Source organism: Motacilla alba, chromosome 2 (genome assembly GCF_015832195.1).
Source record: "Motacilla alba alba isolate MOTALB_02 chromosome 2, Motacilla_alba_V1.0_pri, whole genome shotgun sequence".
Classification (NCBI taxonomy): Eukaryota; Metazoa; Chordata; class Aves; order Passeriformes; family Motacillidae; genus Motacilla; species Motacilla alba.
Window position 1 is genome coordinate 70,235,460 of NC_052017.1, and position 24,687 is coordinate 70,260,146.

A 24,687-nucleotide genomic window follows, 5' to 3' on the forward strand; every position below is an offset into this window, starting at 1 on the left:
TTGCCGTGCTGGTCTTCCTGTGATCCTCGCTCAAATTCCTACAATTGGTGTGAAGTAGAACCGTGAGTAGCAAAAGCTACACTTTCAAGGGGCTGGAGAGACTAGACCTATTACCCTATGGGGGTAAAGATGCTACATTTATACTAAGAAACTGAAGTCTCATCCCACTTTCTCCAAAGTTAAATTTCTGTCACAGTTTTTTGGCTTGTGTGAACTTACAAGTTTTCCAAACAGTGGATGAAGTTCAGCGTAGGTGAGCAGCCACTCTCACAGACAGCTGCCCTGCTTTAGAAAGCAGCAACTTAACCATGGACCTGTCGTTTCAGTCTCATGGCTACAAAGTTGTCTCTGGCACTGCAACTGCTTGAGAAGTCAGAAAAGAGCAGAAAAATCCAAAACACAGCTGTGGCACAGGAGACATAGGAGGAAACCCTGAATGAAAATGGCAGTAAAGCCACAGGTCTAGGAGCCAAGGAAATTGAGCAAGTTCAGTCTACCACCTGCTATGTTAAAAGAGTTAAGGCTAAACAATTTCTGTACATTGGACATCTGTCCTGTAACGCTCTGTTGATGTGATTACCTTTTCCAGAGAAGAGCAGAAGTAACAAGACAAGGCAGGTATACAAAACTTTTTATTGACAACAGAACAATAGAGAGGAATGTCACCACTTCTCATTCCTCAGGAATGTCTCCATTTCAGAGTCAGTCTGCTAAAAGTGTACTTTCATGGTAACGAGCAACACAAAGGCATGGAGCTGTCTGTCACCTCCAGAGCAATGTTCCATCAGTGCAGTGCAAGGGGACCGACGGCGCGCACGTGAGCAGCAGGCCCTGTCACAACACAACCGTGGCAGGAACAGCGTATGCAGAGCCAACGGGCACAGACATGAAGCAGGCAGAAGCCTCAAGTTATCTCCATCTAAGGATGATACCCGACCTGTTATTCCGTCCATATTCTGTTTCAAGGGGGAATACTTTAATACCTTGCTCTTTTTTGCTTCCCTGTCCTCAAAGATGTCCATACTTCCAGCTGAATGGTACCGTGTCAGAGAATGCCTGAGCTTTTATATTTTGCTACCTCATACCAGTTCATGCATGCACTTGAGTTTACTTTCAGAAGATTACATTGACATAAAGAGGGGGAAAAAAGTGCTGAATAAGAAGAGAAGGATTTAGTTGTTAATGCTTCCTTGCTAACAAAAATATTTGGTAGTTGAATATACTCCCTGTAATGTCATTTTCAAAAAGTATGTAGGCAGTCTACTTAACATTTTAAAGAAACTGCACATCAAACTCAGCATAATTTCAAACACTCCAAAATTAAATTTGAACTGAAATTCAATCTAAACAACAAAATATCTTTAGTTTTCACAGTCCACAGAACTGCACACTGAGTGCAAGATGAAAGCCGTCTCTCTCCTGCATAAGGTTCCCTCTGCCTGCAGAACTGTACTGGGGACTCTGTGTAGTAGCTTACACGTTTATAAACATTTATTCATTTATCTTGTTTTTCCTTTACTTAATGGATGTGCCTGTGGATGTGTAGACCTGTAAAGTGCTTTAAAATAAAACAAAAACCCCTACAAAAGAAAAAATCCTTCAAAAAACCACATAGATGTGAGAATTTTATCTGAAGGACTTTGTACAGCATTTACAATGTCGGCATAAAGCATGTGAAACATGAGCATTCCCTGCAGACTGATGCAGTGCAAGCAGTCTCATACATTAGACACTGCAATTCCTCTGGATTCAAGATGCACAATACTTACAAAAACAACCCTAGAAGCACAGACAAATGCTGGTGGCTCTTCCTCTTCTTTTTAGAAACATAATTAAAAAATCTGCCTTACTCTCTCATAATTTAAATACATAAGTAATCTCCACTTTTATTACTTCATGACAATGACTTCAAATTTACATTATTTTAAGTACCGTCAGAATAGCTCCATGTATAATACAGATATTTGCTGATATCCTGTCAGAAAATAAAAAAAACCAAAACCTTCCACTATATAAAAAAATATGCTGGAAAGACAAGAACACAGAACAGGGACTTGGTACAGACTATGATTTCAGTTTTATATCAACCACAGTTAACCCAAAATTAACAGATACACAGCGATATTCAAAAGCAGTGCAAATATCTTTGGAGGTTAGAATAAAATTATACTACAAGAACATAAGACAGAAGAAATTAAAAGGCAAGTACTTCAAGTACAGGAACCAGTCTCTGTGAGGTCCACCTTAGTGTTAGCTGGGAGTTCCTTTTCCCATCTTACTTCTTCCTCTGGAACACATTAGCCAACATTGCACCTGATGTAGTCAGCTGGCCCATTTTGTTCAAAAACTTGGTCTTTGTATCTTCACTTACCAGGCTCGCTGCAATTGACATTGAGCTAGGAAAGGAAAACATTTAGTGGCATGAGACTACAAATTAAAAAGAACATTATGTTGTTATTTATTAAGCAACTAAATTGTGTTTCAGAGGTTTCAACAAAAAAGACCAGTCTGTGAAGAAAAATTGAAAACCCATCACTACCTGGTCCACTGTTAAGTTTATTATAATGTGTTCACAGTGCCTGTGAAAACAGTAAAATATTTTGTGCACTAAGTTTTAGTACCTTTGGATGTCACCACATTAGCATTCGCTACTTACTGGGGAATTGCTGTAGTGACAAATACCTCTGTGAAAGCTGGCTTTGCCTTCTCACCAGAGATGTCCATCCTTGTGTTTATTTAGTCTAAGTTCACCAGTATCAGTTGCGACACAGACCTCTCTAACCCAAGTAACCTGCCTCCAACAGTGACATGAGCAGACGTGTAGAGACGAGCAAAAGCAAGGTGAGTACAGAACAGTGGCCTCTCTCCTTAATTTTCAACTCTTTATTTTCCAACTACTTTCACCTGAGCAGAGTTAAAAACTGGTGAGGACTGTCAACCTAGTAACTCTCAGTAAGTCTTTATTTTATATTACTTGATCAGTTTTCCTTTGATATCCTTATAAATTTCTTGCAAACCCCACCCTGAGCCCTACTGGGTCAGCCCCTCACTAGGTAAGGAGCTGCTGCTTCTGGCTGTTGTGAATGTGGCTCCTGTTACCTGTGCTCGGATGTTCCTAATTGAGACATACTAGATAGGACAATGGAGAGTTCACAGGTTTCCCACAAACTGGACTGGAAGGAGCAATCCAATCAATGCTGAAGCTGAAGGATGCTAAACTTTAAATAATATGTTAAGAAATTATCCCTATTATGTGAAATTAACAGATTTTAATATTTTTTTAATTAACAACAAATCAGTGAGCTCAACTTCAGATATATATAAACTGTTTAGCACAGTAGGAGTCATCTGTCTTAAGACAGAGCAAATGTACATAGCAGGAATATTCACAAATATTCCATACTTTCTATATTTGTAGTCAAAAGGGCAAGCGTTTATCAACATTGGACAAGGACAGTTTTAGAAAACATTACCAAATGAATTCTCTCTTGTGAACTCAGCATGGACTCTGCATTTCAAAATTACAGCTAAGACCACAAAATCTGTCTTACTGGCAAAGGCCAGATTCCAGGAACTGACTTTTCAGTCTGAAAAGTTATAAACAGTTCTGTTAGACACACTTGCATCTAGGAGATAAAACTGAAGTTAACTCTGAATTGTTTCAACAGAATTTGACTGATTTCTTCAAAGGTAGAAGGGATACACCAGTACTTTTCTCCCATTTCACACCACAGAAAAAAGGTGCTTTGTAATAATGATTTCTGATTCTTTTTTAAGTACCTTAAAAATAAAAGGAAGCTTCTCACTAAAGCTGTGTTGTGGATTTGCAAATAGTTTAATTATAAACTTTTAAAGTAAAATATTTATTTCAGGCACGATCACATAGCCAGACATCTTTGGCTTGATTAAACATCTCCAGTCAACTAATGAATCACATATTTCCAGCTGATAAAACTCAGCTGGGAAATTACTGCTACAGTAAGATGGATGCCTTCTGCAATTTCCTTTGATTTCATGATAAAGCAAGGGCATATAAATTATCTAAGTCACAGTTTACACTCACTATCAGCTAGTTAGGGACAAGAAGCTATCTCAGACTATGAGGTATCCTAGAGTCGTGTGTAGCTACGAAAACTTATTTGGGAAATACTGTACCTTCCAAGCATTAGCAGCATTAAGAAAATAAAACTGCTCCCTTCAGAAAAGAAAGCCTAGCAACTGGTGACAAGCCTGTAGTTCTAAACAAACTGTGCTTCATTAGTCTAATGATCCTGAATAAGATTGAGGAAAACAAGGAGGTGTTCCATTGGTTCTTGATACAGTTTGGGGGATATCAGCCATCTGATGTCAAAAATGAAACAGTAACAACTACAGAGTCTAGAAGTTCATGTTTTCTAATACTGTTACTGTAAATAGAAACATAATATACAGCATCCTGCATACTTAAAAGTTTAAATATCCAAAATAAATAGCCTCCAAAGTACTTCCATTACTATGCAAACTGAATATTTAAACATAGCAAAAATTAATATGAAATCAAATAATTTGTCAAAGAACTCAACAAAGCAATAGTATATCTTGTTTAAAACAATCCATTATTTAAAAAGCAAAACAAAACCCAACCCACAAATAAAAATAATGTGTAAACATAACACTTTTCCTGGTGTCTAGATGAATCAGATGCCACACACAGTTCTGCCTGTTTTATGGGGAAGCTCTAGGCAAAACCAAACATTCCTAATGGGCATTTTATAGCAATCAGTTTGTAATGTAAGTTGTTACCCATGATTAAAATACCTTGTTAATTGTCAAACAAAATGCTTGACAAAAGTGGCTATCCAATATTTAAAAATGCAGAGTTTAATCTTCTGAAAAAAAATATTTCTTTGATCCCATATTATTTGACCAAGTTTTTCTAACAGCAAGGGGAAAAGAACATAAGATTGCTTTTGCACCCATTTTGATTTCTGTGCCTGCACTGCTGTACTCTTAACAAACCCCAGTAATTTATCTCCCAGTTGTATTTAAATCCTTTCTCAAAGATGTATTTGTCATTGAAATTAGGAACTGAAATTAGCAAGCACTTAGCAAGAAAACAGAGATATTTACGTATATGAAAAGGTCATTTCTTCAGTGGTAAAATATTTCTTGTTAATTTTGTACCTTACAAGACTACAACCATAGCCTGACATTGAATAAGAAAGGGGAAGGCTAATTAAAGCACAAAGGAACAGATTGCAAAGACTCATCTTTTTCATATCTTAGTTTTCAGCAGTTGCATTCATAAAGAAATGCAAGAAATACAAGAATAAGAAGAAATACATTGGATGTTGTATGAGGTTTGCATTTATCTGTTTCTGCAATGGCTTAATAGTACTGACTATCATTTCAAAGTATTTACTACTAGTAAAGCCTGAAATATTTTACTTGGTGCCTGAGAGAGTGACCCTTTTTCTACTTTACATTTCTTCCGTTGAGTTCTTGTACACCTTTCTTATTTTAATCATTCTCAGACTACCAGTTGCTTCCAGGACTATGGGTGAGCTCTTTCAAGAAGTAAATTCTATCAGTTTTTTACAGATAAGGAAGCATGACATGAACAAGCTTCAGTAATTGTCTCAATTCTCATGACAAAGCACTGGGATTGAGAACAGATTCTCTTTTCAGATACCTTCTCACACACTTCCTTGGCAACACTGCTAAGGATTTGTTAAGTTTTATAATAATCCACAAGAATTTACCTACTGGCATGCCATTCCAGGCAATAAGCAGGCAAAAGAGCACATACAATTCATCATAATTGCACTGAGCATTCCAAATTTCCACATCCAAGGTGGGTCTGTTGGCTACTTTAGGAAGTGCACACAGATGATACCATCTCTACATGTGAAGCACGTGGATGCAAGTGCACTGTGTGTCTGCTGCCTCCCTGGAGAGCTGGGTTTACTCTGTGTTTGTGGAAAGGCTGTTTTACCAAAGGGCAACACAGGTGGCATTTTCCCAATGTCAGCTTACTGCCTAACCAGCACACGTACACAGGGGCCAGTTTATACACTGGAGAAACTGTTCGAGTGGGCACCAGTCCAGTGCAAACCAGGACAGCAGCCTAAAGCAAGCCCTTCCCAGGACAAGAACAATTCCCTCAGCCTGCAGGTTGCCACCTCCACAGGTGGCAAAGTGTCTGCTACATACATTGCTCTAAGCTTAGGCCAGGCACCCCCTGATTTCTCAGATTCAGGACAGAAATTTAAATTCAGCTTTAAATGAACAAAAAATTAAGAACCAAGAACATCATTCCTATAAAAATAATTGTTGTCTCATGTTTTACACTGGAGACAGAAACAACCACTGTATTAAAGTTTCCAAAATCTGTCTTAAAATACAGCATATGTCAGTGCAGGATTTCAGGTGACAAACCTTGGACACTGTTACGGAATACACTCTGCAGAACACTACTCTGGAGGCACACAGAAAAAGGGAAGTGGAAGTCTTACCCTTGCGGTTCTTGGACGGTCTTGTTTTCCACTTTCTGTTCACATTCTTTTATCATAGAGCTCAAAATAACCTAAGACACATAAGGAAGAGAGATACATGACATTTGACATTTTTCCTTTTACACTAACACTTCTTATGAAATCTACTCTGCAAATAATTCTGACATTAGCAGAACATTTCCCTGTTTTTTTTTTTTTTCAAGTGCCTTTGAGTTCCAGTTATCTGATAATGCCTTGTGGTTAGAAACAACAAAAAATGTTCAAAATAACTTAAAGAAGAAAATGTTTTCCAAATAGTTACAGAAGTTCAGGACTCCGTCCTTTTGCCCCAGGCTTTTAGAAACAGCACTAAAACAAACCCACATCTGTGACACGCTGTATCTTCATGAACATTATGCATGAAAGAAAAAGCAAGGAAAGAAAAAAGTGGGATGGTATCCTAGGACAATATCTTAATAGAAGGAAGTGCTAAAATCAACTTGATACCATTCCACTGGTGTCTTCCAGAGTTCCTATGACTCATGGCTTTTTCCTTTTATTTAAGCAAGTACAGATTTAAAGGTTTCTGCAGAATATTTAAGACTGAAGACACCTCCACACTGACATTTTTACACTTATCCAAAAATAAGGAAATGATTTCCAATAGCAGGCTTTAAAATAAAATCACACAGTTAATTCATGGGACAGAAAAATGAATCCCTGCCCTGTTCACAACAGTACTGTTTTAACACATTAAGACAAAAGTGTTTTGTCTTAGGTTGCAAACGCAAGATGTGGCCGGGGGTGTGTATTCTATTGCCATCTGTTAGAGGTGGGACAGTTATCTTCTGTTAACTGGGCAGTTTTTCTTTATCTCTTCCACAACCCATCCTTCCTTCTTATCCAGGAGATATCTTCTGTTGATGGGCCACTGAATCTCACTGAATGACTGATAAAATTACATCACCCCAGTGTGAGATGCTCCAACCAAGGGGAGGAGCCAAGCATTCCTTCCTGGATATAATCTGAGATTTGGAACACTACAGGCAGCCTTTTCCACTGGATTCCCAGAGAAGCAGCTTTTTTTTCCCACTGGATTCCCAGAGAAAGACCAGGTCCATCTACACAACCACTGGACCATCAGAGGAAAACTGCACCCTTCTACAGGATCATTGCTGCAACAGAACCACACCTGTCACTCCAGGAGGACTGCAGCCACCGTTTAATGGGACTGCTACCAACACCCTGACAAACAGGGTGTCAGGTCATATTCTGACTCTGTCAGTGTTGTTTTGCTGCATTTTTATTTTTACTTTTCCTAATAAAGAACTGTTATTTCTACTCCCATATCTTTGCCTGAGAGCCCCTTAATTTCAAAATTATAAAAATTCAGAGGGAGGGGTTTACAGTTTCTATTTCAAGAGAGGCTCCTGCCTTCCTTAGCAGACACCTGTCTTTTCAAACCAAGACATGCTTTGAAACACTTAGGCAAAAAAGTTAGAATGCAAAGTATGAAACTATAAATATATAAATATCTACATATACACACATATATACACACTGCATAAATGGAAACTTCCTCTGCCACAGCTCAGAAGAAAGCTAAATACTTTTTTTGAGACACTAAACTTAAAATCTCAAAGCTACAAGCAATTAAAATTAGTGTTGTCTTACCAAACCTGAATATATACAACAAAGGAAAAATACTATTTTCAATCTCTAAAATACAGATCAGTCACTAATGGTAACTACCAACTGATAACTATTTTAAAATGTATTTGCATAAATTAAAATGCTGGTTTCTGTCAAGTCTGCAGCACAACCAACTGTGGCCTGGTCTGCAGACCTGTGCCACTGCTCAATCTATTTATCCACAAGTATTACTTCAGCATTTGAAACATTTTAGGTGGCAGGTGTTACACACCTTGAGTGTTTCAGAGAGCGGCATTCAAACAGGACTACAACTCCTCCTGCTACATTTGCTGTCCTCAATTTGCATAAAATGTTACACAAATACTTAATGCTCAAGAGTACACAGGTACAAGAGAAATACACTCAGAATTCTAGTGAAAAAATGTTTTTGATACAAAACAAAATGTTTTTGTTTTGTATCAAAAAAGCCTTGACATTTTGAAGCACAACCACCATAATTTTTGTTACTTATCATTTCCACCTGTGCACTGGAGCTTTCCTACAGTTTTGTACATCTGATTTCAGATGTTCCAAATATCAACAATATGAAGCCTTGATCAAAGGGGAGAATAATTAATCAAGGACCCAGGATCTTTTAAATAACAGGATGGCTTTCCCATCCATTGCACAGCTCCTTCTGGGAAGGCTGTGTAATTCTTGGATGAAGTGGAGCAATTCTTGCCTCTGCCGAAAATTAATTTCTAAATTTCTATGTTATGGCTTTGCACCTACTGCTCAGACCTATTCCCTTGGGTTGTCCTTGTTTGGTCATAGGACTGATTATGAAATCACATCTCCTTAAAGAGAAATATTTTAGAGTACTAACTCTATATTTAGAGACGCTTAAGAGACTTAACATGCTGAAGTCTTATAAACAGTACTGCAGTATATGGACTAAATATTTTTACCAAGTACTGACTCACTATCATGCAACTCAAATCCACTCTGAAAACCCATAGAAGGTAAGTAGAAAATGAGGAAGAAGGGACTTGACATTGAACTAGAGATGCTGGTAAAGTATCTGAATGTCTGCACAAGCTGAAATGTTTCCTTTAAAGATGAGAAGGTCTGACCTGAATGCCCAACTTACACTTTTATTTATATGAAAGAAAGGAAAACAAGTATGAGGTATGAGTGGTAAATGCTGCCAGACAGGACCACACAAGCCAATTCCACAATGTTACCCTTCCAAGATGAGCATAAACTCTGCACTGACGTTAAAGCCATTAGAGCTAAGGCTCTGTGATATAGAAAATGTGAGTTTGTCAAGTGATATGCCATTTGAATAAAGAATAACACCATAGAGGACAAAATAGTGATTAATTCTGTTGATGCAAATGTCTAATTATTTGAGACAGTAAATGACATTCATTTCAGAAAACATGATTTCCAGATAGAAGGTTTCCAAGACAGACACTAGAACTCACTGGGTCTCAGAAGCTTCTATCATGATGCCTACAAACATCCTATTGAAGTGGGAAGCTGATCAAGCTCTAGATATCCCTTTCTACAAAAAAAAGGGATAAAATTGTAAAGCCTGTAGTGAGTTTTCGAACCCACTGGAGGAGGAGTAAGTATTTTTAATTTTATATTGCTCTCTGGCTAAAAAGCCAAAGCACTTGGCATCATGACTGAAGTCACTTAAGCACAGAAATGCAGAATGTAGTCATGAAGAATTGAGAGCTGTCTTTACTTACTGATTTATTTTAAATCCAGTCTTCAGTTCCTTCTCTGACTACAAGATTCAAACTCAATCAAACTCCTTGTTCTATTTCAGGGTGTCTTTTGAACTGATTATGTCTTTAAACCTTAAAAGTTACATTAACTACAAAAATGTAATAGCATAACTGAACAATAATTTGATCAGTTATTCAATTGGTGAAAGAAAATGAAACTTTCACCTAACTGGATATATTGTAGCCAATGATTTTAGTGCATCCTTGGTTTGATTAACATAAAGATGGTAAAAACATTTCCTTTTTCTTCAGTCTAGGAAGATCTATGTTTCTACATGCAATTCTAATGGTTGAGTATTTGTCTGCAGAGATCCTCAGCTTAGAAATATATTTTACAAGATTTTACTGGATTTGAAAGCACGTGACCTTTATCAAAAAAACCTCCTCAATGTCATGCTTTGAAACCACTTATGAGCAGCTCTCCTTAACTTCTGGTTTTAAATGCCATCACATTTCAACTTCTGCCACCTACATCTCATACTCAGTAAACATAGTTTACTGCTCACCTCATGCTCTGGAGAGAGATGTTCCATGTCGGTTCGTAAACACTTCAGTCCTGGTAAAAAGTGATTGACCATTAAATCCTCTGAAATAACTAAAACCCAGGTTGTTAAGGTATTATAAGGATTACCTTATGAAATTATACTCTTTTTTTTTCTATCTTCTGATAATGTTACTTTATGGAACACAAGGGCAGCAGCAAAACTAAGAAAGTGGAACAGCATTTGACACTTCATGGCTAATAAAAAGGAAAAAAGATCTGAAACATATTTAACATCATGTATTTCATACATCCATATAATCCTTTTAAGATTTTTTTCTTGATTCACTGGCTAAGATCAAGAGTTTTGTTTTTGTAGCTTTGTTTTTTGAATTAACTATCCGTTCCACTGTACAGGGTCTGGCTGAGCTGGAGTTGATTTTCTGCACAGCAGCCCTCAGTGCTGTGCTTTGCACTGGTACCTAGAAAGGTGTTGGTAACACACCAGCGCTGAGGCTTCTGCTGAGCAGCGATGACACAGCATCGGTGCTCTCTCTAAACATTATCCCCCATCAGTAGGCTGGGGGAGGGCACACAGCCTGGACAGCTGACCCAAACTGACCAGAGGGATGTTCCACACCCTATGATGCCTATTCAGATATAAAAATTAAGAGAAAGTGGTGGTGGCGGGGCAGGAGACCTTTTGTTATTATGATGTTTGTGTTCTGGAGGGACTACTACATGTGCTGAAGCCCTGCTTCCTGGGAAATAGCTGGATATTGCTTGCTAATGGAAAGTAGAGACTAAATCTTCTGTTTGGCTTTGCTTCCATACAGAGCTTATGCTTTATTAAACTGCCTTTATTTTGACACAAGTTTTTCCTCCATCTGATTTTCTCCCCCACCCTCATCCATCCTGCTGAGGAGGGGAAAGAGAGTTGCTTGGGGGGCACCTGGTGTCTGGCTAATCTGTGATATTCACCATCTCAGAACACCTCCCCCTTATGTTGAATTCATCATGTTTTATATCACAGATTCAAAGACAAACTTAGTTATTTCTCTAATAGTAAACTTCTCTCACCACCAGAGAGCTAACAGCTAGACTTCCCCTGAAAAAAGGATACAACAACAGGAAAGAGCACTGTAGGACTCAAACAGGTGGGTAGCGATATCCAATCTCTTCGAATCAACAGACTGCTGGTTGTTGACCAAGGCTAACTTGTGCAAGTGTGGAATAACAACTGGAAAAGTAAATACCGGAATAAGTATTTGAAACTGTTTTCCACAGACTTGTTTAGCATTAAACAGGTGCTATGTGGCAACTGCAGGCATTTGAAACTTCACACATCAGCATGGAGTAAGAACTGCAAACAATTGATTTTGATGGGATTGCCCTTGCATATTTAATGGATTGACTCAAACTTGAAATTAAAATTTGTGGTAGCACCACCTAAAATAAAAAAGTACCTTGGAATACCTTTGAAATAATAACAGTTTACAGAAAAGAAAGAAAAACCCCATCAATGTAACCAGCATACCTATTAGCTTTTGGACAGAGAGAAGAAGACTGCGTCTTCCCATGGATGCAACTTACATTCGTCTCTAAATCTGGGCTCAGCGTTAGGTCCAACTCTTCCAAACGTTTTTATGATTTCTGTATGTAAAGAATGTTGGTCTTGATACTGAGGGTCCTCCAGGAAAGATGCCAGCTGCATTTTTACTCTCTCCAGAAGCTTAAATATTCCCAGAGAAATAGAAAGAATACAAAAGGATCAAGATGCTAAAAATTGTTATGATCAGTTCAGAGTATGTTTACAATTTTCTGTATTTCAGATGACAGATCTTGGACTTTCTTCTAATTTCCAGATTTTTTCTAAGAAGATGTTTCAAACTCTTCAATGCACCTCTATCTTTTAAAGACTGTTACCAGGGTTTTAATCTGATCTGTTTTTTACCAACAGACAGGCGCTCCCATATAGTTAATTTTTCCTCCTGAGATTTCCTTGAGTCAGATACTCCCTTTTTTTACCTGCTATTACAGTTTCCCTCTTACTTAATAACTAATAACTACAAAGTTTTCCTGTTTAATTAGAAATCAATTAATAGCATTTTTTGTAATGTATCTCAATTAATAGGTTGAAAATTTTTTTGCAGAGGACGGAGATGCAAAAGTAACTATCATAAAATCAATGGAATTAAAAAGATTTCTTCAACTAAAGGCTAGAAAACAAAAAATGAGATGGGTATTTAATTTGGATTCAAACTTGAAAAAATCATGTTTTCTGATATATTTTGGAAAGCGCTATCACCTCTGTACTCTAAGGCTTATCATAATTAATGCAATGGATACAGTAATTTCTGTGTGGTAACAAAACAATATTCTTCCCAACTGATTATAGGCATGCATTCCAAGCTGCAAAATTCTAACTTTTCCATCGTCCGAGTACATGTGAGTCATCACTGACTTGACTCACATTACTCACATTTCCTCAAACACATTCTTTTAGAATATGTTGAAATTACGGGAAGAATGCAAGCTCTGCAAAAAGCTGCAAGGACTTACAGAAGAAATTTGACTGCACAGTTGTTACATGAAACAAAATCCAGTTTTCTACTGTTTACAGTAGAATCCTGACTGTCTTCAGAATTCTTATTTATTACCCTTCAAAAAATGAGGAGGAATTGCATCTCTGCATTATTTCCAAGGAATACTTTGCTAATGTCATTATGTCTTTCAGTGCCATCTTGGACTAAACCAAGGGCTAAACCAGCAGATTTGACTGGAACAACAAGAGTCTTGTGCTCTTCTAAAGTATTTGGGAGCCAAGCAGGATACCCTAAAGCACCTAAAAAAAGTACAATATACAACAGAACAATATATGGATGTTTTTGGTCACCATTATAAAATAGAACTATTTCATTTGGAAATAATGGAGGTAGATTTCACAACTGTACTGGAGAAGGTTTTAAAAAAACATTTTGAGCATGGGATTTCCCATCTTCTAGCACAGGCCTCCCCTCTACTTATCTGTCTCTGTTTGTTTATGTTTGGTTGAGATTTAGAAGGAAATGTTTTTATTAGTTACAAGGGTTGATTTGTTTAGAGAGGAAAAAAAAAAGGCCATTGCAAAACCCGAAAGCACTTTGGTAGAGAATATGATAAAAAAAGAAAGAAAAAATTTATGACTTGCCCTTTCTTTTATTCTGGATTTATTAAAAAATCATCCTCTTCTTATGCTACAAAAACACAGGTGACAACAGGTGTCTTACCTCTCTCTGAGTAACAGTTTCCATGATGGTCCCAAAAGCAGGGATTGTAGCAATCCTTACTGAACTACAATAGAAGAATAGGGTCTTTAAGACGTATTCAACACCAAGAACAAAATTACTAAATAAAAATTTAAAAATTAGTACTTTTAAGTTACATTAGTTTCTAGCAAGGACAAAGGAAAAAAAAAAAAAAAGAAAGCAGACCAGGAAAAAGACAGGATTAACTCAAGGTCTCAGTCTGAAACTCACAATTCAGGATCACTGGACAAGGTAACAAGGGCCGGAGCAACCCGCTTGTCAACTAATGCTTCACTCATGCCTCGAAGAGCCAGCTGTAAACCAGTCAACATGCAATAAAAAACGCTTTGGTAAACGTGAACAACTGGGTTAGCTGTGACTGAGGATGGGCAGGCAGACTCTTGGGGTTGTTCTTGGTTTAGTCACCCACACAAGACATTAAAGCCACTAAGACTCTATTCATGCTGGAGCATCTGTTAGTAACAAGTTGTTAGTGAGATTAGCAAAGCATCCCTCCTTAGCTTGAAAGAAATACCACATCAGAATGTCCATGAAATTAAGTGCCACGGTTGTCTATCGGAATTGAGATACAAAACCACTTTGCATTTCATTAATGCAGATGATACTTAATTTTGCAGTAGCAAAGCTGATAGCATTACAGAATAGTGGTATCCAGCTTTCTGCTAGAAATGATGTAAGCAAATTTGAAAACTGAGAACATGATTAAATATAAACAAAAAATCAACCACATGGATTTAGATTTTCTATTTAAAGTTTATTCAGCATTTTTATATGGTTGAATTCCAGGTGTTGCAGTATACCTTTTTATTTAGAAATAAGTGATTTAAAGATTACTTTTCTTTAAAAGTCATTCCATTTTTGTTCAGCTAGATTAAGAGACATAACTGATGGTTATTTCTTTCTAAGTATTAAGAGAGATGCTAGGTATATAAGACAGTCAGAGAACTTACATTTCAGGGTCACTGGAGAGAGTAATGAGAGCAGGAACAACTCTCTGAGCTACCAGAGTTTCATGTACCCCCTTCACCAACAGCTGAATGGTCGGAGCAGGGGGGTATCACAGGTGATGCACGGAAAGAGCGAGCACAGTATCATGGGAAGAAGAACGGCAAAACCAAGAGAGAGAAAGAAAAACACAAAAAGCAAACCAAAATTAGAAGCTAAGCAAATACTGCTACACTAGAGCTTTATAAATGCAAAGGCATGAAGAAAGCTAAAGTGGTCTGGCAATCAGCACAAACGTGACAAATTCAACAATACAATGTTTTCTTTATTTTCAGATATTTTAAAACTTGAACTCAAACCTTTAGCAAGTAATTGCATGTTTTATTTCAGATACAATAATAAATATTAATAAAGTTATGTATAATTAAGTACTAAAGCGATGTCAATCTGAATTTGATGATTTCATGTAAATGCAGTTCCTAACTTAACGCAACAGTGTTTATCATAGGAGGTGGCTGTCACATGCAACACAGAAGTCTTGATTAGGCCAAATGTGTGTAGATTTCCCCGCACTGAGTGACACCTCTCATGCCTTTTACAATGAGACAAACAGCACCTTCCCAGATGCCAAAATGTTTTCCTGAAAATCATTCAGGACTTCCTGATATTTAACAACCATCCAAACAGTATGCATGCTGATCTGTGCAGGGAGAAAATGGAGAATCCTTGAACTATCCATGAAATTTATTTCCTCAAGTGTTTTTGCAAACTAAGGAAGAGATGTATTTGTTGCAGTGCATCCCAAACATTAAAAGCTTGAAATCACAGTAGAACTCATTATAGATGAACACAACAAAGGTGTTTGAATCCAGATGTTCCCAGGTGATTTTTTTACATTACCTATGTAGTTATACACAAGCATTTGCTGCATACGTTGCAAATGCCCTTTACATGCTTTCTTCATATGAAAACCTACTTATTTTTCAAACCAAGTAACTACTTTTTTCATATTCAACAAAATGGTGGGTTTTGTCTCCATTAATAAAAAGAGGAAAGATTAGATATTTCCATTTTGTGTCTCATGTAAGCAAGTGTGCATCTATTTGCTGATTTTAGGAGAAGAATATAAACATCAGTAAGTTTATATGAGAAATATGAAATGTCTTTTTAATATTCAGCTATATTTTGATTACTCATATTGCATAATTAACACAAATTAAATTCTAAGCTATTCCCCTGGGAAAAGCAGTACCTGTCAGTATATCAGTACCAAAACCAGACAGTATTTACATCCTCTAACTAGAAAAGATTTTACATTCTGCTATGTAATAGAGCATTCCTGCTTTATCAACTCTGAATTTAAACCAAAGTTAAGCTGTAAAATATTGGAAGGAACCTGACTTTTCAGAAGCTTCTATATAAAGGGGTTGCTCCTATTAAGCAACATTTATGTGTGCATGTATGTGTGTGCAAGCATGAGTGCACACAGACATGGAACAGAGTGTGTCTCACAGACAATTACCGGAGAAGGAAGAACGGGGAGAAGCTGTGTAAGACCATAAAACACTATTGCTGCAAAGCACCTGGAGTAGGAAAGTTGCAACATCCGATACTTGTTACTCAGAAAGTATTAGGATGTCAGTTCAACTACAGCATTTTAACATTAATACATTTCACAATTATTTACATTGGCAACAACTCCAATGCCAATCTGTTGAGGTCATGGGCTACTCTTCAAACTGCTGTTAAGGACATACATCATTGTTTGCTTAGGATGGTTTTACTCTAATACATAGCTTCACTAATTTTCACTTCTATTAAAGTAGAGAATGCTTATAATTTTCAATCTCGGACAAACAGAGACTTGAGTTTTCTTTATGAACCTTCATTTAGAGAAAAGCCTAGCAGTTATACAGTGCTTTGAAAAAAACCCAAATGCTTGGGATTTGTATAATTAGTAAATAATTTAGAATGATCTCAGCTTCATTCCTGTCTGGTCTGCCACATTTTTAAGTATGGTAAAGCATGGTGAACAGATGCAGTCCATCATACAGAAAACAAAACATGCTTTATAATACAAGTGTCATTCTAAAGATGTGTCCCTAGCCCTGAACCCAAACAGACCAGCAAAGAACGCTGATGTATAAGTCAACTTAGACTTATTCATGTTCAAATCAGAGCAATCAAATCTGTTTGCATCAACATTCAAATGGGAAGCTGCTGACTACAAACATTAATACAAAAGCAACAGGAACAGCTGGGTAGGCAAAGCCATGTAGCAGCATGTAAGGTTAGAGTGAGACAGAAAATGTAAATTGTTATTTTTTTTGATTCCTCTAGATAATTACTTATACATACTACAGCTTAAAAATGGTAGCACAAAGCTTCCAGCCCCAAAGGAGCAAGGGAGTGGAAAGGCCCCACATCACTTCTGTGTCCTTCCAACCCTTAACAGACTGTAAAGGTTTTGGTAAAGCAGTCGGGCCTGCAGTCTCTGTGCTGCTCAGAATCTTCACTGTTCTCACACAGCTGTCCTGCAGGTCACATACTCTTCATCCTATTATCTAATCACTGGGCTTTGCCATTCAGCAGCCTCTGAGGTTACAGAAATTCCTTGAGTGATGGAATCTTCCAGTAGTGAAACCAACTATTACCACCTCTTTGCAAAGGTGACTTCCCAAATTTACATAATACCGTGTATAAATACGTATGCCATGGCTATCCAGAAAATAGCAATATGTTACTATTTTCAAGTAAGAAAAGCATTTAAAAGAAAGCTGCCTAGGCTTTGGTAAAAATTGAAATATGCTAAGAAACAAGGTATGAAATAGCATGCATAGACTGCCTAAAAATAATCAACAATCAGCTGAATTTGAAAAGAAACTGCAATCAAGACAACAGCCTGTTGTAACTGAGGTGTTTCATATTTAATATAGCTGATATTTATAAGGGAAAAAGACCTTATTATTATAAATAGGATATAAAAATGCTTTTGTGAGAGGGAAAATAGGCAAATAGATTTTAAGGGTATCCAAAAACTGCCATTTCCTTTTTAAAATGAGGGGAAAAAACCCCCCAAAAAACCAGAAAAAAAGGACATTGTTGAATGTTTACAACTGAAATCTCAGGATGGAGCTTGTTGTGGTTGTTTGCTGCTCTCTCTGCTCTCACTTGCAGAGTGTCACTAAAGAAAGCTGATGTATATGTTAAGTGCTCTTTTTTTCTGAGGCAGACTTTAGATTTGTTTTTGCAAATGGAGACAAGATGTTAGGTTCAGCTAGAGGCCCACTCCAAAGCTATCCAAACGAGACATAGATGGAAGAAATGCACAAAAAAAAAAGAGAAGGAAAAAGTAATGGTGATTAGAAATACGTTTTTCTAACGTGCAAAAGACAGAAAGTTCTCTCTTTGTTCAGCCAATGGAGTATGTCCCAGAGTTTTTGCATATGCCTTTTAAAATGAACATTTGATGAAACAAAGGCATGATGTGAAAATAAAAGCAAACTTACTAGGTATACATTTCAGTCTTTATTCTGACCAAAATTTATAGATATTAAGGGAAAAATGAAGCTGTCATTTTGAGTCAAGTAAAGTAATTGTAAACTCTTTTAAAATTCTTTTAATTTCTACAAAAAATACAAAATTGGTTACATGTGTGTCTTCACCACCATATCTGGTACAAAGAAAACTAGTTTGAATTACAATGCAAGTGCATTGTATGATCATACTCAAGACCTACTGAAAATGGTAAGTTGTGTATTAGACTACTGATGATGTGTTGAATAGCAAAAGCAGAAGTTAAAACTCAGAGTTGCTTATATTTAACTACAGACCTACAGAAAGACGTGCTGCTGAACAGAGAACAGATACAGTAACAACTGAACAACGACCTCCTGCTCCATCACACAGTACACAGCTTTTGTAATGATTAAGAATGTAGCAACATTGTCTGATTAATTCCTGTTTTAAAAAATAAACTCTAGTTTTAAAAAAGTGAAAAACAGTTTGGATGACACTCACCTCAAACATTCTAGCAGCTGTACACCGAACAAGAGCAGAAGTATGCACAACTCCATACCACAAAACAGTTAATAGTAGCTCATGATAAGCTGGGTTTGCACTAGAAGAAAACAGTTGGGCAATTGATCAAACGAAAATACTCCCAAGCCCTGGATGTGTTCTTTACCTAAAAAATGAAGTCTTAAGAATTCCTTGTTCAACAAATCTAAAACTCCAGCATTTATGCTTTCTGAAGGATACAAAATACTTCTCTCATTCTGAAAGACTCATAACATGGTGCAGTCTAGAAAATATGTTCCTTTTTCAAGTTAATTAAAAGAACCCCAAGCTCAACTTTAGGAACATAATTTTCAATGAATTATATAGAATGCAAATACATATCTAGAACAAATGACAATAGTATGGTAAATACAAAATTAATTTATATTGTATTCTCAATGAATTATTTTTGTGGAAATCTTTTGTTTGGATTTCGGTGTTCCTCTTTTACACTTTAGATTTTTTTTAAGTCCTATGTTTTTAACCTAGAAATTACATTTACACCAGGGGAAAAAAAGCAAGTATACCTTTTATTAATCCAAAGCATCACAGTTATTAAAAATTACATATACATTAGCAGCTTTTAATAAAAGCTTCTAATGTATTTAGATGTAGTTAACCCCAAGGTATATTCTTTACCCTAGTTCCACAAAGGAAGCTTTCAGGCTATCGAGAGGAGCATGGGACAGTGAAAGCATGGTCATTACATCTTCTAGGAATCCAACTAACAGCTTGCGGTCTTCTTCCTGAAAGAAGGGAAGGAGGGAGTACAGTGATGAATGTGCTGGAAGGATTGCTAAGGTTATGATGGCAGCCTACAGCTGCAGAGGAGACAAACTATGAAAAAGAACAAATGAGATTAAGCATTTCACAATTTTCTTAGGAACTCAAAAATGTGTTTAAAGAACAAGAGCCTTTCAAAGCAAACACATGAAGAGATTGTGTTTCATCTACTAAGCACATACTCATGCTTAAATTCTTTTCTTAAAGAAACTTCTAATAACAGTACTTAAGTACATTTATGACTCCTGAAAGTTTAAATCATAATTGACTAAAAATTTGTAAGATTATGAAGAATTTCTTTTTTTTCCCTGTAAGATATAGATAAGATATATATAAGATATATAAGTGTATACTAGAACTTGACTGCTCATTGCTGGAAGATTAGGTAAGATTTAGAGTGTGCTTGTTTTAGTACTAGGCGACATGAAAATTTTAAGACTCCAACTAGGCTTCAAATGGTAATTGACCTGTTTCAGTAAGTTTTGCACCATGATGTTTGCCAAGTTCACAGTTAAATGGCTGAGAACCCGTTTCAGGAATAACATTAATAGAGTTTTGATAGAGGGGCATGGTAACACATGATCTAAATGTGCATCACCACCTTACTAGAAGACTTTGAAGGTGTATTTCCAGCTTCCCATTCATCTACCTATCTTCAACGCACAAGAAGAGTAAGTTTTCAATGAACACAGTAATGTTTAGGTATTTTTTAAAAATAAGTTTCACACACTATTATACAACAAAGAAACAGAAACCCAAACCTACCTGAATATAACATGTAAGGACCCCTGTTGCATAGATGGGAACTGTGGCTTTTGTTAGCACTCCATTTCCTGCTGTGGAATCTAATGAAACACAGGGAAGAATTGAGGTTTTATACATACATATGAGTATAGAACATATGTATTATCTATAGGAGACTTACATGTGTGTAAGTCTTACATGTTTAAGTTACATGTTAAACTTACATGTTTAAATATCATAGATTCAATCACCTTTTGATATATACATGAAGAATTTATATGCATATAAATCCATATACACCGAAATGTGCTTAAATAATACTCAAGAGGTATTTGGATTTGAAATTTTTTTTACCTTACACACAATCTACAACTTCAGTGTTCCATTCAGATTCCATTCCATTCAGATGCAAAATTTTTCAACATTTCACAAAGATAAGAAATTTGAGAACTGCAGCTGGCAATGTTACTTGAACATGAGAATGAAAGTATTTTCCTGTTGCAGTTAAGATCAATTTATTTCAGTAAAAAGCTACTTACCTATGTTTTCCTCAGACAGTCTTAAGATTTCCTGGAACTGTGGTTTTACCTATGAAAAGGATGATGAATGTCATGTAAGAATTGGCCAATGGTAATTGGTCTGCTGCCAATGTCAATTAACTTAGAAAAATAAAAAGAATTGCAAAACCAAGAAAAAAAAATCCCCCAAAACAAAACAACAACAATCCCCTCTCTGGAGGTAGCACGTACTGCTAACAGAGTTTTATCTTTAGGTAATCCTCTCATGTTTGACAATTTCCCTTGAAATATTTTTAAATTTTATTCAGAAGTTATTTTGTTGAGAAAAAATATATAATTCCTTGATAAAAATGTTTATATACTACCAACAAAAAATATTTCAGGCTGGGAAGGCATTAACTTCGAATTTTTTAATCAAGTAAAGGTGGAGTACTTCTGTACACTGCAAAGAATGAACAGTATGCTGCTCTGAAGAAAGAAAGTTGTTAAATAACCAGAATTAGGATGATCTCTCCTACTCTCTCTGTCATTCAGAAAGGAAATATGAAGAATATAGTTTTTTTTAAAAAAAGGCCATGATAAGAAGGCAATTCCAAAATTACCAAAACCAGAAAAGGACACAAATAGAGCTCTAAAAAGAATAGGTTTAAATGTACTTATGGAAAAACATCAGTGTGACATGAAAATATAAACGGTCACAAATTGTGGGTGTTCCAACATACCGTAAATATAGAGAATATATGTTACTAAGTATGTAGAATATTTAAAGTAATATCTTACCTTAGTGTTTGTAAAAATTTTCCCAAATGTCCTACAAAGTCTCCAGAAAAATCTAGAGAATTCATGGACACAGGCAGTTGATGCTACATTGATCTTGCCAACTATTTCTATAAGCTGTGGTAGCCTAAAAATCAGGAAACAAAAGGACATTAAACACTACTCTGACTTTCTGCTTTTGTCCATTCACATTTGTATAGATTTATTGCTTATATTAATAAATACAAGCACACACAGAGCACTACTGGTTCTAATAAAGTTAGCTGCGTGTTCTGTACAACTCCTGACCCGTGAAGAAAGCAAGGGTTTAAGTGCCAGAAATGTCTGACCTATATTTTCAAACATCTGTTGCTATCACGAGATGGAATACAACAATCTTTACTTCAAAAGAGGATAAACTATACTGATGCAAAATAAAACAAACAAGTTTTCAGAGCAAATAGTTACCTATGTGTTCTGCTAGACTTGATACTTTCTGAATAAAAACAAAGGCAATTCAGCATGAAAATTAAAATGCCTAAAATAAATAAAAAGTTTTCCTCTTTAGTAATTCTCAAATGCAATCATTCTTAGCATTCTTATATTCAGTAATTGTTAAACACGACCATGTTTAGGAACAATTTATTTTGACAGATTTTAAAATTAGTTATCCTAAGACACAAATTAACTCACAGCTGATTGACTACCCATAGCAGAGTCTCCCAGCCTGTGGTGCCCTCATGTTCTAGCTGATGATCGTACAGCTGCAACAGCACCGCCAGTTGTTCGCGGCTTCCAATGATGACGGCAACGTCCTGAAGAGGCGACACGGGCCGGGGAAACCTAGTGACTGTAACAGCAGAGAACAAGCAACCATCAACGAAAGAAGATGAAAATACCACACAGGTGATGTCAGAAACAACAGCTAAGAAGCTGTGAAACTCATTAAGTATCTTCTCTATAAGGTTATAAATTTGCTTTTTAGAAATCAGTGAGTTACAATCATCTCTGAAGAGATTATGTAACCCTCAGTTAAAAAGAGAAAATACAGGGAGATTATGTTGTTATTATTATTGCCAGCACAGACTGACCAAGGTAAAACCCTCCCTGACCAACCTAATGGCCCTCTATGATGGAGTGACTACATCTGTGAACAGGGAAGAGCTACAAATGTTACCTATCTGGACTGCTGTAAGGCCTCTGACAGTCTCCCAAAACATCCTCTCTAAACTGGAGAAATATGAATTTGATGGATCAGTTTTTCAGTGAATGAGGACTTGACTGGATGCTCACACTTTGAGGATAGTGGTCAATGCCTTAATGTCCAGCTGGACATCAGCGACAAGTTGTGCCTCTCAGGGGTCCATACTGGGACCAGTAGTGTTCACTCTCTTCACCAATGACACAGACAAAGGGATCGAGTGCACCTTTGGCAAGTTTGCAGATGACACCAAGCTAGTGGTGCAGTGACACACCTAAGGGACAGGACAACATCCAGAGGGACCTGGACAAGCTTGAGAAATGGGCCTATGGGAAACTCATGAGGCTCAACAAGGCCAAGTGCAAGGTGCTGCACCTGGGTCAGGACAATGCAGGCTGGGGGATATGAAGGGATTGAGGGCAGACTTGGGGATGCTGGTGAATGATAAAACTGAACATGACCCAGCAATATTTGCTCGCAGACCAGAAAACCAATACTGCATCCAAAAGAGCATGGCCAGCAGGATGAGGAAGGTGATTCTAGCCCTCTGCTTCTCTCTAATGAGACTCCACTTGGGAGTGCTGCATCCAGCTCTGGGGTCCCCAGCACAGGAAAGACATGGACCTACTGGAGCAAGTCCCAAGGATGGCTACAAAACTGTGAACAAAAAGATATAGCACCTTTCCTATGCAGAAAGGCTGAAAGAGCTGTGCTTGTTCAGCCTGGAGAAGACTAGGCTGAAACCTGAAATTTTTGAATTTGTTATTTAAGTAGTAACCACTCAGCGAAAAACTGCTCATCCTCAAATTACTCAAGTCAGACAGATGAGCCTTACCATGGCATCCGTTTTCAAAGGAGTATCAGACAGTAATGTACCACTAGCTACTTTGCAAATACTCCTTTGTTACCCTTTCTTTACATCTTCACACACAGCACTATTATCAGCATGTGGCAGGTGCTACCAGTAACATCTTCGAAGTATATACAACAGTAGAAAACACTCCACAGGCTAGGTTTGCAGATCTAAGGACAACTTCACCATGAGGCCATTCAGTCATAGAATGGTTTGGGTTGGAAGGCACATTAAAGATCACTTAGTTCCAGCCCTACTACCATGGGCAGGGACAGCTTCCACTAGACCAGGTTGCTCAAAGCTCCACCCAACCTGGACTTGAACACTGCCAGGGATGGGACGGTCTTCTAGGATATTACACAGATAGATAACAGATGGTGATGCTGCTGCATTATGCTGTATTTTTCCCACTCAATAAATTTGTAAGAATTAACTGAATCTGAGGCCAGCCTTCCTGAGTTATTATTGGCTGTTAATGGAAATCAGTTCTTTAGAAACCTTTAGGAAGTACAATTAAAAATTGCTTTGCTTTCTAAAAGCTTCATATAAGAAGTAGAGAAAAACAGATGGAAGTTTTTTTTTTTTGTGATAATCAGGTATTTCAGGCATAGCAAGGGGTGAAAAAAGGAAGCATTACTTAAGAATTTACTAAGGCAGACCAATATAAAAAAAATTGACGTAACAGAAATTAATAATTTACCTTCTATTTGTGGTACTTCTCCCTGAAGTTTAGCCTTGCTTGTAAAAGGTGCATTCTGTAGCACCAGTGCAAACAGCGAAGGAATCAATGACTGCAGGGCGGACAGATACATGTGGAGCTTATGTTCATCCAAGCCATGTTCTCCTTCCTGAAACAAACAGGACATTAATTTGCAAGTTTTCAGTTTGGAAGATCTGTTCTTTAGGCATGTATTCCCTGGCAAGGCATCGACACATCTGTGATGAGCTGCTACCCAGACACACTAATTATAAAGCAATTTAGCCTAATCATAAGCATATTTTGCCACTCTTAAGTCACCTCTTCTGAAAAGATTGAGGCAATATAACCTTTGGCTTTTAGCAGTTCATGCTGATGAACAGACTGATATTTTGAAAGAACATTTTTCAGCACATTTTAGAAATGTGGATCCTTTGCCTC

The 24,687-nt window shown here is 37.0% G+C and overlaps 1 protein-coding gene across 1 annotated transcript in view; it reads right to left on the reverse strand.

Annotated features, from left to right (window-relative positions):
* Window positions 1–614: 614 nt before the first annotated feature.
* Window positions 615–24,687, reverse strand: part of RELCH (RAB11 binding and LisH domain, coiled-coil and HEAT repeat containing) — a 76,364-nt gene continuing 52,291 nt past the window's right edge. The window contains 14 exon segments of the mRNA XM_038124521.1: window positions 615–2,396; window positions 6,495–6,565; window positions 10,408–10,496; window positions 11,506–11,622; window positions 11,976–12,114; window positions 13,652–13,715; window positions 14,641–14,723; window positions 18,656–18,755; window positions 19,334–19,440; window positions 20,243–20,322; window positions 20,761–20,809; window positions 21,520–21,643; window positions 22,189–22,345; window positions 24,250–24,397. Coding sequence (XP_037980449.1) covers window positions 2,276–2,396; window positions 6,495–6,565; window positions 10,408–10,496; window positions 11,506–11,622; window positions 11,976–12,114; window positions 13,652–13,715; window positions 14,641–14,723; window positions 18,656–18,755; window positions 19,334–19,440; window positions 20,243–20,322; window positions 20,761–20,809; window positions 21,520–21,643; window positions 22,189–22,345; window positions 24,250–24,397 — 1,449 coding nt within the window. The 3' untranslated portion in view covers window positions 615–2,275.